The 13896-nt window shown below is 34.4% G+C and overlaps 1 protein-coding gene across 1 annotated transcript in view; it reads left to right on the top strand.

Annotated features, from left to right (window-relative positions):
* The window catches only part of ADGRL4 (adhesion G protein-coupled receptor L4), a 117329-nt gene that overhangs the window by 73195 nt on the left and 30238 nt on the right, over positions 1 to 13896 (top strand). Inside the window, exons 8-10 of the mRNA XM_011956152.1 lie at positions 5247 to 5452; positions 10861 to 11034; positions 12259 to 12462. Of these exons, the coding sequence (XP_011811542.1) occupies positions 5247 to 5452; positions 10861 to 11034; positions 12259 to 12462 (584 nt within the window). The remainder of the gene's footprint in view (positions 1 to 5246; positions 5453 to 10860; positions 11035 to 12258; positions 12463 to 13896) is intronic.

Below are 13896 nucleotides of genomic sequence, written 5' to 3' on the forward strand. Positions count from 1 at the left end.
TTAATTTCCTTATTTACCCAGGATTCATTCAAGAGCAGGTCATTCAGCTTCCATGTAAGTGTATGGTTTTGAGCGAGTTTCTTAATCCTGAGTTCTAATTTGATTGCATTGTGGTCTGAGAGACTATTACGATTTCAATTCTTTTGCATTTGCTGAGGAGTGTTTTACTTCCAATTATGTAGTCGATTTTAGAATAAGCACCATTGTCACTAAGAAGAATGCATATTCTGTTGATCTGGTGATAAGAGTTCTGTAAATGTTTACTAGGTCCACTTCATCCGGAGCTGAGTTCTAGTTATGTTTATTTTCTGTCTCATTGATCTATCTAATATGGACAGTGGGGGCATTAAAGTCTCCCACTATTATTGGATGGGAGTCTAAGTCTCTTTGTAGGTCTCTAACACTTGTTTTATGAATCTGGCTCCTGTATTGGGTTCATATATATTTAGGATAGTTAGCTCTTCTGGTTGAATTGATCCCTTTATCATTATGTAATGCCCTTCATTGTCTTCTTTGATATTTGTTGGTTTCAAGTCTGTTTTGTCAGAGAGTAGGATTGCCAACTCCTGCTTTTTCTTTTTCCTTTCCATTTGCTTGGCTAATTTTCCTCCATCCCTTTATTTTGAGCCTATGTGTGTCTTTGCACAAGATATAGGTCTCCTGAATATAGCACACTGATGAGTCTTGACTCTTTATCCACTTTGCCAGTCTGTGTCTTTAAATTAGGGCATTTAGCCTACTTACACTTAAGGTTATCATTGTTATGTGTGAATTTGGTCCTGTCATCATGATGGTATCTGCTTATTTTGCACACTAGCTGATGCAGTTTCTTCATAGTGTCTCTATATTTTGATGTGTTTTTGCAGTGTCTAGAACCAGTTTTTCCTTTCCATATTCAGTGCTTCTTTCAGGAGCTTTTGCAAGGCAGGCCTGGTGGTGACGAAATCCCTCAGCATTCGCTTGTCTGGAAAGGATTTTATTTTTCCTTTGCTTGTGAAGCTTAGTTTGGCTGGATATGAAATTCTGGGTTGAAAATTCTTTTCTTAAAGAATATTCAATATTGGCCCCCAGTCTCCTCTGACTTGTAGAGTTTCTGCTGAAAGGTTCATTCTTAGTCTGATGAGTTTCCCTTTGTAGGTGGCCTGCCCTCTCTGTCTAGCTGCCCTTAACATTTTTTCCTTCATTTTGGCCTTGGAGAATATGATTATGTGTCTTGGGATTGATCTTCTCGTGGAGTATCTCAGTGGTGCTCTCTGTATTTGCTGAATTTGCATGTTGGCCTGTCTTGCTAGGTTGGGGATAAAGTAAGTTTTTTACGCTTAGATTTCTCTTTCAATTTGTATTTTTGTTAGTCTTCGTATAGTAAACTCTTCAACTAAACAACCGTTTTTAAAAATTGTATCAAAATTCAATGTTGATTCAATTCTGGTACTAGCAGGAGAGTTAATGATTAAATAACTGAATATCTTTCTTATATGGATGATGTAACTAAGGGGCAAAGTTAATAAATTTGTTCCATGCCCATCAGTAGACAGTACAGAACTGATAAAAGCTGATTCTTCTAAACAGAAATCAGCTTTTCCAGGCTGGGTGCGGTGGCTCACACCTGTAACCCCAACACTTTGTGAGGCCAAAGTGGGTGGATCATGAGGTCAGGAGTTCAAGACCAGCCTGGCCAGAATAATGAAAGCCCATCTCTACTAAAAATATGAAAGTTAGCCAGGTGTGGTGGCAGGTGCCTGTAATCCCAGCTACTCAGGAGGCTGAGGCAGAGAATTGCTTGAACCCAGAGGTGGGGGTTGTAGTGAGCCGAGATCGCATCATTGCACTCCAGCCTGGGTGACAGAGCAAGACTCCATCTCAAAAAAAAAAAAAAAAAAGGAAAAGAAGAAAGAAATCAGCTATTCCTTGGTACCTAACTGGCAAGTAAGTAGCTACTATTTCAATTTAATCATTTATCTGTTATTTTAGTGTAATTCATTTAGAAAAAAAAACTCTGCTGATAGCAGGATTTTGTTGTTATTCTGATATAGGTAAAAATATATTACCTAGAGAAATAGGAATTATAAAATTTTTGCAAAGAAAATAATAATAATATTTCCTATTTTCTCTAAGTAATCTATTTTTACCTATATGAGAACAACAACAATAAAATAGCAAAATACAATGGAAAATATATACTGCAACACACATATTGTCTCATGGAGAGACACTGTTTCATAAAAAGAAGTGTTTTCGTGTCCTCTATTCTTTCTTGTCATGTTCTGCACAAAAGTGGGAAATAGCCATAAATGAAGTAAAAATAACTAAGTCATACTGACATTGTACCCTTAGCTTTCACTCTATTATACCATATTCTAATTACCCAAGCATACATTTTGTATTTAGGAACAAATCCAAAAAATGTGTTAACTGTTGAAATTTCAAAGACAACTTGGTACTGTTTGGAATTTGGATAAAAAGACATTGAAAATACTGATTATGGTGATAGATGATGAAATTGTTATGGAATTAATATCCTGAAGAAATTTTGTCTGATTGTATGGTAGTTTTGTTATATTTAATGATCCCATGGACAAAGTGACATTTGAAAGGGACAGTAATATTAGCTCTCAATAAAGGAGAGTAAGAAAATGTGTTTTGCTAAAGGTTGTATCTTAAAAATAAGGACAAATCTAACACATTGATCAAACCCTCTCAAAGATGTCTGCATATATTTATTAATTTATTGAAAAAATTAGTTAATAAAACACATGCATTCTTTAAAACATAAACAGTACCATTGGTAGGAAAATAAAGGAGGTCTGTGCAGCACAAGTGAATTTTATTTTTCTTTTTTGAGACAGGGCCTTACCCTGTTGCTCAGGCTAAAGTACAGTGACATGATCATGGCTCGCCAGTCTTGACCTCCCAGGGCTCCAGTGATCCTTCCACCTGAATCTCCCAAGTAGCTGGGACCAAAGAAACATGCCACCATGCCCGGCTAATTATTCTGTTTTTGGTAGAGACATGGTTTTGCCATTTTTACCAGGTTGGTCTCGAACTCCTGCCTCAAGTGATTCTCCCACTTTAGCCTCTCGGGATTACAGACCTGAGCCATGGTACCTGGCCCCTGGATTTTTAAATATATATTTTTTTATAAACTGAATTTTAGAAGCATAAGGACGAAGGGTTGAGAATGAACAGAACAAGATGCAATGCTCTGATCTATCGTTTTATGATAAAAAGATAACAGACTTTTCTTAAGAGATTTCACATATTTATTTTCAAATTACTTATGAAATCAACATTTATGTGAAAAAATAGAGCAGCATATGAAGCTCTATTGAGAAGTGGTTTTAGTTATTCTCAAGTTAAAGTGGCAATAAAGCAGTTTGAGAGCAATGATTCTCTAAGGAGTTCATTGCATAGTGTATGTGGGTAAGATTGATTTGGGAATTTAACATAAGGAAAAACCATAACTCTTGTCACCTCAGTAGTATTCTAATAGTTTGGAAAGCAACTTATGCTTGGACCACAAAATAAAAAACTATTAATTTCATTCAAAAGAATTAGAAGCAACAAAATAAAATAAGAATAAGGAAGAAGACCTACTGAACGGGAATCTTTAAACAAACATATATCGGTATTAATTCTAAAGCAAAATCTCCAGAACTTAGCATAGTTATTTGCACTGTGTAAATGCTCAGATATGTGTTCTGTCAATTGAGTTGAAGGCTATGTCTGGTTCCTGGTAAACATATGGTAATGTTAACAAATATAGGAAAGATATTAGGGCAAAAAGACTACAGTAAGCATTGTGAAGAAGAAAAACTAGGAAGGATGGATGATGATTTATTAGGAAATGATCTACTCTGTTCAAATTATTCAAAGTTTTTATACTCTTTGTTAGTGAATAAACCCCTAATTTTTTAATAAAAGGTACAGGTTTGATAAGAAAATTCAAAGCTAGATCAAGCCTCGAATTCGTGAGAAATCACAGGAGTTGAAGAAGTTCAAAACCCTGGGAATGGAAAAATAAATACTGAGACAATATATTTGAAAGGAGGTGAGAAGATGTTTTGGAGGATTCTCTGTGGCACCCCATACCAAAAGTCAAAAAATGATGTTAAATAAATATTTTTGTTCACAAAGGAAAGCAGTAACTAGTAGATTTTTAAAATCCATCTTATACTTTTGATTTGTCATTTGATTTTGAATCATCTTCTACTACAACTCCTGAGATGCCACTGTCCCACGACGTGGTTCATCAACTGGACCTGGTCATGTTGACCTAACAGGTATCCAAGTCCTGCCTCAGGCCCTTGTCTGTTTATAGGAAAGGCTGGGAGAGTCGTCATCTTTTGGAGTCATAATTTCACTAGCCCAACGATCTCATACTTTCTTTAATATAAGTTTTGTAAGATGGCACTTGAGGAAAATCCTTTATGTAATGTATCTGGGTTTCGCAAGGCTCTTAACAATGTCTCTTGAGGTGCCTTTTAAGATTAAGAGAGAAAACATAAATTGCAATACACTTTGGCAACTTCTAGCTCACACAGTCATATCCAAATAATTCTATTTATTCATGTGATGTGGAGGTTTCCAGTTTTGTTATTACAGTCCTTTGTATTTGATGTTATTAATATTTGTATTTATAATTTTGTGCTATTTGGTTATACGCTGCTGTACTGCATTTGGTGAGTTTTAGGGGACGTGGATAATGGCCGCCTCTCAAGGAAATAAATTTTCTACCCTGACATTGCATAATTACATGTTATCAATATTAAATAGAAACCATTTCACTGGGCATAAGTTTGAATTCAGTGGCATGTTACAACTCTTTCAACTCTAAATTTTCTTGATTCTATCAGCCTGTGATAATTTCCTCCCAATACCTCTTAAATTCATATATTTATATGAGGACATAATAACTCAAAATTTTATTATTCAAGTGAATACACTTCACACTCTGGTTCTTGGTCAGGATTTTGGCATAAATTTATCTAGGACTATTTTTCTTCTAAAGATAGCTTGTGCAAAGGGGATACTTACCTTCAAAATCTTACAGGTCAGAGAATATGTCTTACTATGGTTTAACAGTGCAGGCATGGGTCCTGTTATTGTGGTCCATATTTCAGTATCTGGGTATTTGTATAACTTCCTAATGTAAAATGTTTCTCTATTCAATTTTTATGTTTATCTTAAGAGTGTAAATACACTTTGTTTTATAAGAATTTCACTAAATATACTTATTTTATTGATAGGCAATGTTGCAGTTGCATTTTTGTACTATAAGAATATTGGTCCTTTGCTTTCATCATCTGATAACTTCTTATTGAAACCTCAAAATTATGATAATTCTGAAGAGGAGGAAAGAGTCATATCTTCAGTAATTTCAGTCTCAATGAGCTCAAACCCACCCACGTTGTATGAACTTGAAAAAATAACATTTACATTAAGTCACCGAAAGGTAAGCTGTTTTTCTGGTAGTTATTGGCTATGTAGTCAGAGAAGTGGACTCTTTGTTGTGTCACATAAATTATCTAAGTTCTTGAGTTTAAAAATACAGATTTGAAATTAAAAGAGGGAAGTGGTTTTAACTAATTTTTCTACAAAATATTTTTGTACTTTCAGGGCTCTTTACACATTCTAATTAATACCAAACAATTTATTAATTTGATTCTCTGGAAATAAGCAATATTTTTGTCTTTTTTAAGTACACTGTTTATTTTGGAAATATCCATAGTTCCAAAGAATGAGTTATTAAAAAGTATCACAATCCAAGAAATAAATAAATGTCACTTGTGTAATAAGTGAGGTGTTTTATTAATACTTGTCATTTAAAATAATATTCGAAGGGATTCTGGTGTTGATTAAAAGAAAATCTTAGCAAAATTTACAATACTTCATAAAGAAATTAGTGGAGGCCATTTTACTCTTATTTTTTATTCTATATCACTTTTCAGATTCATATAATTAAAGTTATACAATAAAAAAGTGTGATTAGAACTAACCAACTATTTAGCTATTTTAGTTAAAAATAATTGGGGGCAACTCAGAATCACAGGTTATTTGCAACAATTTCACAATTGATTTTATCTTAAACTTTCAACAGAATTTCAGTTCTAGTACATGATTCGAGTACTTTTGAAGTTCCATTTGAAGTACCTTGAAGTTGAGCAATTATATTTGCATTATTATGGGAGAAAAGGGGCTTTCTAAAAAAAAAATAATATATTTGCTTACACACAATACAAACATGCCACTGTTAAGTAAAAACATCGAAGGTAGAGAGAAACTAAATGTATAAAGAATGCAAGTAAATAATAGCTCAAACTTAAATAATGGTAAGCAGCATGTTGAGGGAAAAAGAAGATGTGAAATTGTTTAAGACTGGAAACCAAATTTACATTTCTTTTTAAGATGCTAAATGCAAAATACACTTTTAATACTAGAAACCAAACACTGTTCTTTTACATGGTCTGATGGTTTTTCTGTTTTTTATCAGTAGAATGTTTTGACAGCTAAAGAGTTGCCAAGAACAACCCACTTCACCAATCCCTGTTTGACAAAGACACAAAACAAAATGTTTATTTAAACAAAAACTCTTCACAGTAATTCCTGGGAAAACTTAATTGCTTTTATCTGCCTTTCTGCTCAAATGTATTTTCCATTCAAAGTAATGACCGTTATGAAATTTCACCACTCTTCTCTGACAATAGACCTACTTAGTCTCTAGTTCCCTCTCTCTGAGAATGAAATTTTGGTCCCATTTTTTCACCTGAGAAAATAAAAACTATCTCATAAATAATATCTTCAGTGTCCTGGTTCCCTGATAATTTATCTGTGATTTGACTGATTGATACATACTTCTACAGTACCTCAGAAGAATAGTAACACTAATTATAGTAATATTAACAATTATCATAGCAATCAATAATTACATAGTGCTTGGATTAGAAACCAGGCAGTATTCTAAGTTTTTACTAAAAACAAAAAACAAAAAAAAGCAAACAAAAAAAAAAACTCATTTAATGCTTACAAAAGCCATGTGAAGTACATACTATTATTACTATTTTATAGATGAGGAAACTGAGCCTGTGAGATGAAATAATTTGCTCATGGTCACTCAACAATTATCTGGTAGAAAAAGGTTTCAAGCCCCTGCAGCCTTCCTCCAGAGTCCATGCTCTCAAAAACTATGATACTCCTGGCCAGTTTGGCCCACTACATCCATACCAGTCTACTTCCCAAGAAATTATGCTCCATCCACCATCTCATCTTTCCTGGATCTCTCCACATTAGTGTCAGTGTCTCAGTTAATAAAAAGACTCAAGTCTCCACCTCATAAAAAATAAAACCATTCCTCTTTGGTACTGGATCATCTTCAACCAAAAAACCAAAAAGTAGTAACTCCTCTTATCTTAAGCTTCTAAAAAGTAGATGTAATCTGCTGACTTCCACCTATGGAAGATTCAGATTTAGTTTTCTTACACACATCTTCTGCTGTGATATACACACTCTCTCAACCATCCATCCATTCATGCTTACCTCCAATTTTTGGTTAAATCTGTTTTCAGTGTTTGTAATACTATCAATTGATGTGTTATTCACAACTGAATCATGGAGTTTAGTCATTTTCCTGGTGTTAATAAATTCGTTTATTTTCATTTGCTTGTATTTCTATTTGTCCATTGTTAATTTGTCTCCAAAATATTTGACAGAATTATAAATCTCTTTTCAAAACATTCGAACAAGTAAGCTTATCTATCGGCTAGTTTATTGTCTTGGAGACATCCTTCCCAAGGCTCTGTAGCCTTGATGCTGTCTGGATGATCTACCCCTGGGTCATTTATCAGCCTGGGCATGCCTTCCCTTCCCCCCATCATTTTCTTTTTCTTTTTTTTCTTTAGAGACGGAGTCTCGCTCTGTTGCCCGGGCTGGAGTGCAGTGGCCGGATCTCAGCTCACTGCAAGCTCCGCCTCCCGGGTTTACACCATTCTCCTGCCTCAGCCTCCGGAGTAGCTGGGACTACAGGCGCCCGCCACCTCGCCCGGCTAGTTTTTTGTATTTTTCAGTAGAGACGGGGTTTCACCGTGTAGACCAGGATGGTCTCGATCTCCTGACCTCGTGATCCGCCCGTCTCGGCCTCCCAAAGTGCTGGGATTACAGGCTTGAGCCACCGCGCCCGGCCCCCTCCATCATTTTCACATATCATTCACCATTCACCTCACTCCTCTCCTGTGTCAGATGCCATGTTTCCTCCAGCAATGTCTTCCTCTTTCTTAGTTTATGTATGTATTTTGGTGGCATATTCTCCAGTGGCTGCTTGAGAGAGGAAGCAGAGAAGGTCAATTTTTTAAGCTCTTGCATTATTAGGTTTTGTATAAATATACAAATATAAACACACACACAAATATGTTTTTCTACCTTACCCTTATACCTGTTAGATAAATACCATGTACAGAGTTATGTTTTTTTCTCAGATCTTTCTATACCTTGTTCATATGTCTTCTAGCTTTCAAGGGTAACCTGGAGAAGTTGAATGCATTTAATATTTTAATTAAAATATATTGTCTTTTGAATGCGATCAGTCTCTTTCTCTTTATCTCTCTCTTAAAGTTTTGGAATCTTTATTCTTGGTATTCCAAAATCTTTAAGAGGTACTTTGGTGTGAATCTTCCTTCATTAATTGCAGTAAACATCTTGTGAGTCTGTTCAGTCTGAAAATGTATGGTCTTCAGCTTTAGGGAATTTTCTACAATGATTTCTTTGATAATCTCTCCCTGTCCAGTATCTCTGCTCTCTTTTTCTGTTCCTCTTAGTATGTATTAGACTTCCCAGCTGAGCTTCTAATATTTGGAGTTTTTAAACTTTTTCATTCCTATTTTTAATTTTTCTCGTAACTTTTTTTATTTTTACTTTATATTTTATTTTCACTGAGAAACTTTATTTTTTCAATCCTGATTTTGTTTAACGGGTATAGTATCTCATCTCTCTGAGATATTATTTATATATTTTTTAAAATAACTCTTTTCTGTTCCCTGCATCATCTTGCTCTTGACTTTCTTTGTTTGGATCGTTCACCTTGGTGCCCTGTCTTTCTTGTTGGAGCTTGTCCTCAGATGTCTGGGGGTTCGTGACCACCCATTCCCATTTAATAATGAGACACGGTGTGCTCTCCTGGCCTTGTGGCAGTGGTGTGCTTCACTAGAGTTTTCATCAGGCAGGCTCCTGGCCATGGCATTGGAAGATCCTGAATGTCAGTACCCAAAAGCAGTTTATTTTTGGCCAGTCAGTTTCTCAGGAAGAAACGTTCTTCCTTTCCTGTCTACTCCAGACAGAAGTCTGGTTGGAAGGATTAGAAAAATTAAGAAAATATGATGGGACATGGTGGAAGATCAATGTGTAAACAGACCCTCACTTAAGTCTGTTTTTGAATGGTACGCATAATCACAACTTAGTCTGGCTCCTCAATTCTACAGTCCCTCTGCTTTCTCTAGAATTAGGCACTTCCCAGGCTCTTTTTGAGGATCTAAAAGAATTTCAGTTTTCTTCATGTAGCTTGACCTCCTTGACAAACTTCTAGCAATCTCTCCAATTTTAACTCAATTATCTTTCCAGACTCATTCCAAAAAAACTCACATTGTTTTTGTCAGTGCTCCAACTATTGACCTAAGGGTTGTATTTAGCATCTATTCCATTAAACAATTATCTTACTGTATTTAAATCATCTGAGTTTCTATCATCCTTGAAGAGCTGATACTTTATCTTTTTGATTGATAATCCTCACTCCTTGAACAGTATATATCATACATTTGACACTCAAGGTACATTTTCTTTAATAAATAGTGGTCTGAAAATTGGAATTTGATTCTATATTACTCCATTTATCAATGTTTAGTCTTAAATACACCTTAAAATAACATGTTTTGGCCTCTTAACATAATATAGCATTTATTTCAGAGAGTGTTTATGAGGGTTGAACTAAACAAAGTAAGAAAGCAAGCACCTAGTTAAGTGTAAATTGTTATATAACTGGAAATAGTTTTTATTTCTACAAGTTCAACATTTTATTGATAAATTATTATTAAACCATACATTAGGTATGGTGTTATGATTAGTTAATATAAAAGTATGATAAGAACTCCACCGTTTATTGAATAACTATCACACTGTGTGTCATCTGTCCCATATCTATATCTGATCTCGTCTTCACTATTCTTTACCTCACTTACTGTGCTCTAACTTAACTGGCTTCTACAAGTTTCTGGAATGCCTCTGGTCAGTCTCACTTCAGAACTTGTCCATTTGCATTTCCAACTGTTTGGAACCCTCTGTTCCCAAGTCTGTTGGACCCCCCCTTCACTTCATTGAAGTACCTGCTTAGACATAATCTAGGAGACATCCCCTTGGACAACCCTCCGTATTACTTTCTTTCTTCTTATCCAGGGTTACTTTTCTCATTGAGTAATTTTTCATCTCTAACTAGAATGTAATGTCAACAATGCAAACAATTTTTTCTCTTTTGTTCACTTGTATTTTTAGTACCTGGAGTAGTGACAAATATCTAGTCAATACTCAACAAACATGTACTGAATGAAGATGCAAATGAAAATTATGCACTGTGGTAAATGACATATGAATAATTTAATAAAAATTATCACGTTTGTGAGACAAAGTTGATGAAATATAGCATTGTTGCAATATAAATTTCCATTCTTCCACATAGCCGCCTTTATTTTTTATAATTTGTTTTGTGTTTCACTGTTAAGGCATTGTTTCAATCACATTAATGGTATTTTAAGTATGACAAAAGCAGTACTATGTATGTAACTTTTTATCTTTTTTTTCATCAGTAAAGTATCTTTTTTTCAGATCACAGATAGGTATAAGAGTCTATGTGCATTTTGGAATTACTCACCTGATACCATGAATGGCACCTGGTCTTCAGAGGGCTGTGAGCTGACATACTCAAATGAGACCCACACCTCATGCCACTGTAATCACCTGACACATTTTGCAATTTTGATGTCCTCTGGGCCTTCCATTGTAAGAGAACTTTCCCCTTCATACTTATAAATGTTCCTTTTTCTGTTTTTTTCCATGTTATTCAAGAGAATATTTAATTTTTTATATATTTTTCTTGGGTTTAGATAGCACATTTAGTGTAAGAGGAAAAACCCCAACAGGATCTTTCTTTCTGTCTGTTTTCCTACCTACCTTCTAGAACATATCTAGTATGCATTTAAGATTATTTCTAGTTTGAGACTTATCTAGTCTGTAATATCTGGTAGATTACATATAAAATTAGTTTGTAATGCTGCTTTCAAGAGCCATTTGCCCATTTTAATGTATCATGGAATTTAAAGGCACTTTTTTGTGATGACAATTTATTTTTATACATGACAAAGCTCCTGAAAATATTTGACAGTTGGCCAATAAGTATTAGCACACTTATAACTAACATCATATTTTTAGCAATGTAGAACCTCACAAGATTTTTAAACATGAAGAATCTCTCTAAGGTGAATAGTTTCATGATATGTATTTTGCTTTTGAAATCTCTTACTTACATTGTATATTTATCACATAATTTCTTATTTTATAGCTCTGTGCTATCATCTCCATTATATTATATTTATTTATAATCTATCATTAAATATATAAAGTAACCAAATAAATATATGTAAACATAATGTCAGTCCTAACGATGACTTTTTCCTGAAGTTAAGCAAATAAACATCTACTCTTTATATAAACATAAGTATTCATCTAGTTAGGATAAAACCAACATTTTATATTTTAAAGTTTCTGAACAATATTACTTGATAATCCTTGTATTCAGCATTGCTAACACCCTTGTTTCACGTGTTTTAGATGAATCACTGAATAGACATAAGACTTAGTCTTACCACTGATAAATCTGTTTTAATTAACCATTTTCACATTACAATAATGGATTGCCTTTCTAATGTAATGAAATTAATGACGATAACATTGTTAAACCATGTACTAATACTAATACTATGCCTAGAAAAAAATCACCAATTACAGAACTGTTAAAGTGCTACATGATTTACATCAGATTTATGTGGATATTGAGGATTTTCAGAAGTACAAAATTTTTCGCATCTAAATGCACATTTATAGTTTTACATTTTATGAACATTTTGATTAATGTTTCACCAAAAAAGGAAGTTCATTATATGTTGTAGTTCCTTTGACAAGTTACTGAGTTATTCTTTTAACAGCTTTATTATTATTTTCCCTTAGGGTATTAAAGATTATAATATTCTTACAAGGATCACTCAACTAGGAATAATTATTTCACTGATTTGTCTTGCCATATGCATTTTTACCTTCTGGTTCTTCAGTGAAATTCAAAGCACCAGGACAACAATTCACAAAAATCTTTGTTGTAGCCTATTTCTTGCTGAACTTGTTTTTCTTGTTGGGATCAATACAAATACTAATAAGGTATGTAGGCACCCTAATCTCTATTTTTGTCCTATGATATGTGTACTTTCTTAAATGTGTATTCATAGAAACATTAATTGTAATTTAGGTTTAATGGGGCAAACATACTCTATAATTTGTGCTTCAGCTATTCTTTCTAAGTTTGATAATGCTAACACAGCTAAGCAAACTACTTATTGAGTCCATTCAGCAAAAATGGCCCTCATTGTGATGAATTATTGGGACAAATTAAAACTTTGCAACAAACTGAATAAACACTTTTTTTGTTGTTCTGTTTTGTTTTTAAATGGACGTTAAACAAAGACCAAGGAGAGAGAGAATTAGAAATAAAGTTTATCTTAGAATGGGGACTGAACATAAATGCAGTCACAGTTTATAGGTTGGAATGTGATAAATTGGTTTTACCTAGTTTCTTTTCTAACTTCTCATTTCCCAAGATTATTGATTTTGAATCATTTGAACCTTCCCAAATGGTTTCATATTGTATTGGTCTGGGTCCTCCTAGAAGCAGGTGTTAAGATGGGGTTAAACATGCAATAGATTTATTAAGGGAATTGCTGGTGAGAGCAAATGGGAAGAGAGAGGCTTGGAAAGCTATCGGGCCAAGATTCAGGTATGATCCTGAGGGAAGGAAAGAAGAGTGGGCAAAAGGGTTCCACACAGTAATGCAGTTCTAAGGAAAAGTCAGCACAGGTGTTAAGGAATCCTCTTGGAAGTCCTTGAGCCAAAGTTACCTGTCAGGGAAATCTTTTGTCCCTCAGGAGCAGGAATCCTTTGTAAGAGGAATCCTTTGTTTCTCACAGCAGTAACCCTACTGTGCTCAGTTATGGGCTGGCAGCAGCCTATGAGAAGTGGGAAGAGCAATGGATTTCCTACAGCTGCAGCTGAAGCCTTAGGTCATTTGCACCCCTTGCAGTTGGAGATTGGAGAAGTGTATTCTCATGACCACAAAAAGTGAAATTGCCTCCATATTTCCATTCTTAGAAATCTTTCAAAGACTGAAACTAACAATCAGTTAGCAAGGTTTTCTTCTGAAGTAGATGGCAAGAAGTGTTTATTTTAAATAGTATACACCAGACTGTAAACTCCTTCTCTGTTTTTTATGTTTTGCAGTGGTATTTGTAACACTTTCCAATTTTATGTATCTCCCACTATCCTCCAATGCCTAGTTCCTCTTTCACTTACCTTCCACCATTATCTTCACCCCAAAACTACTCCTTACAGTGTTTACTTTCAACTACTTTTCACCTATTAAATTTGTCCCATTTTTCCTCAATCTCACTTCCTTGCTAGTGATTTCCAAATTTTAATTGCCAATGATCTTTCTGTTCCCCAGCCTTATAGAGTACTCTCTAACATATGTAGTATGTCATATCATTAATCTTGAATTATATTTTGTTTTTTTAAAAATGGGATAGGTACATAAGTATGTAT

Source organism: Colobus angolensis, unplaced genomic scaffold (assembly GCF_000951035.1).
Source record: "Colobus angolensis palliatus isolate OR3802 unplaced genomic scaffold, Cang.pa_1.0 Scaffold41, whole genome shotgun sequence".
NCBI lineage: Eukaryota > Metazoa > Chordata > Mammalia > Primates > Cercopithecidae > Colobus > Colobus angolensis.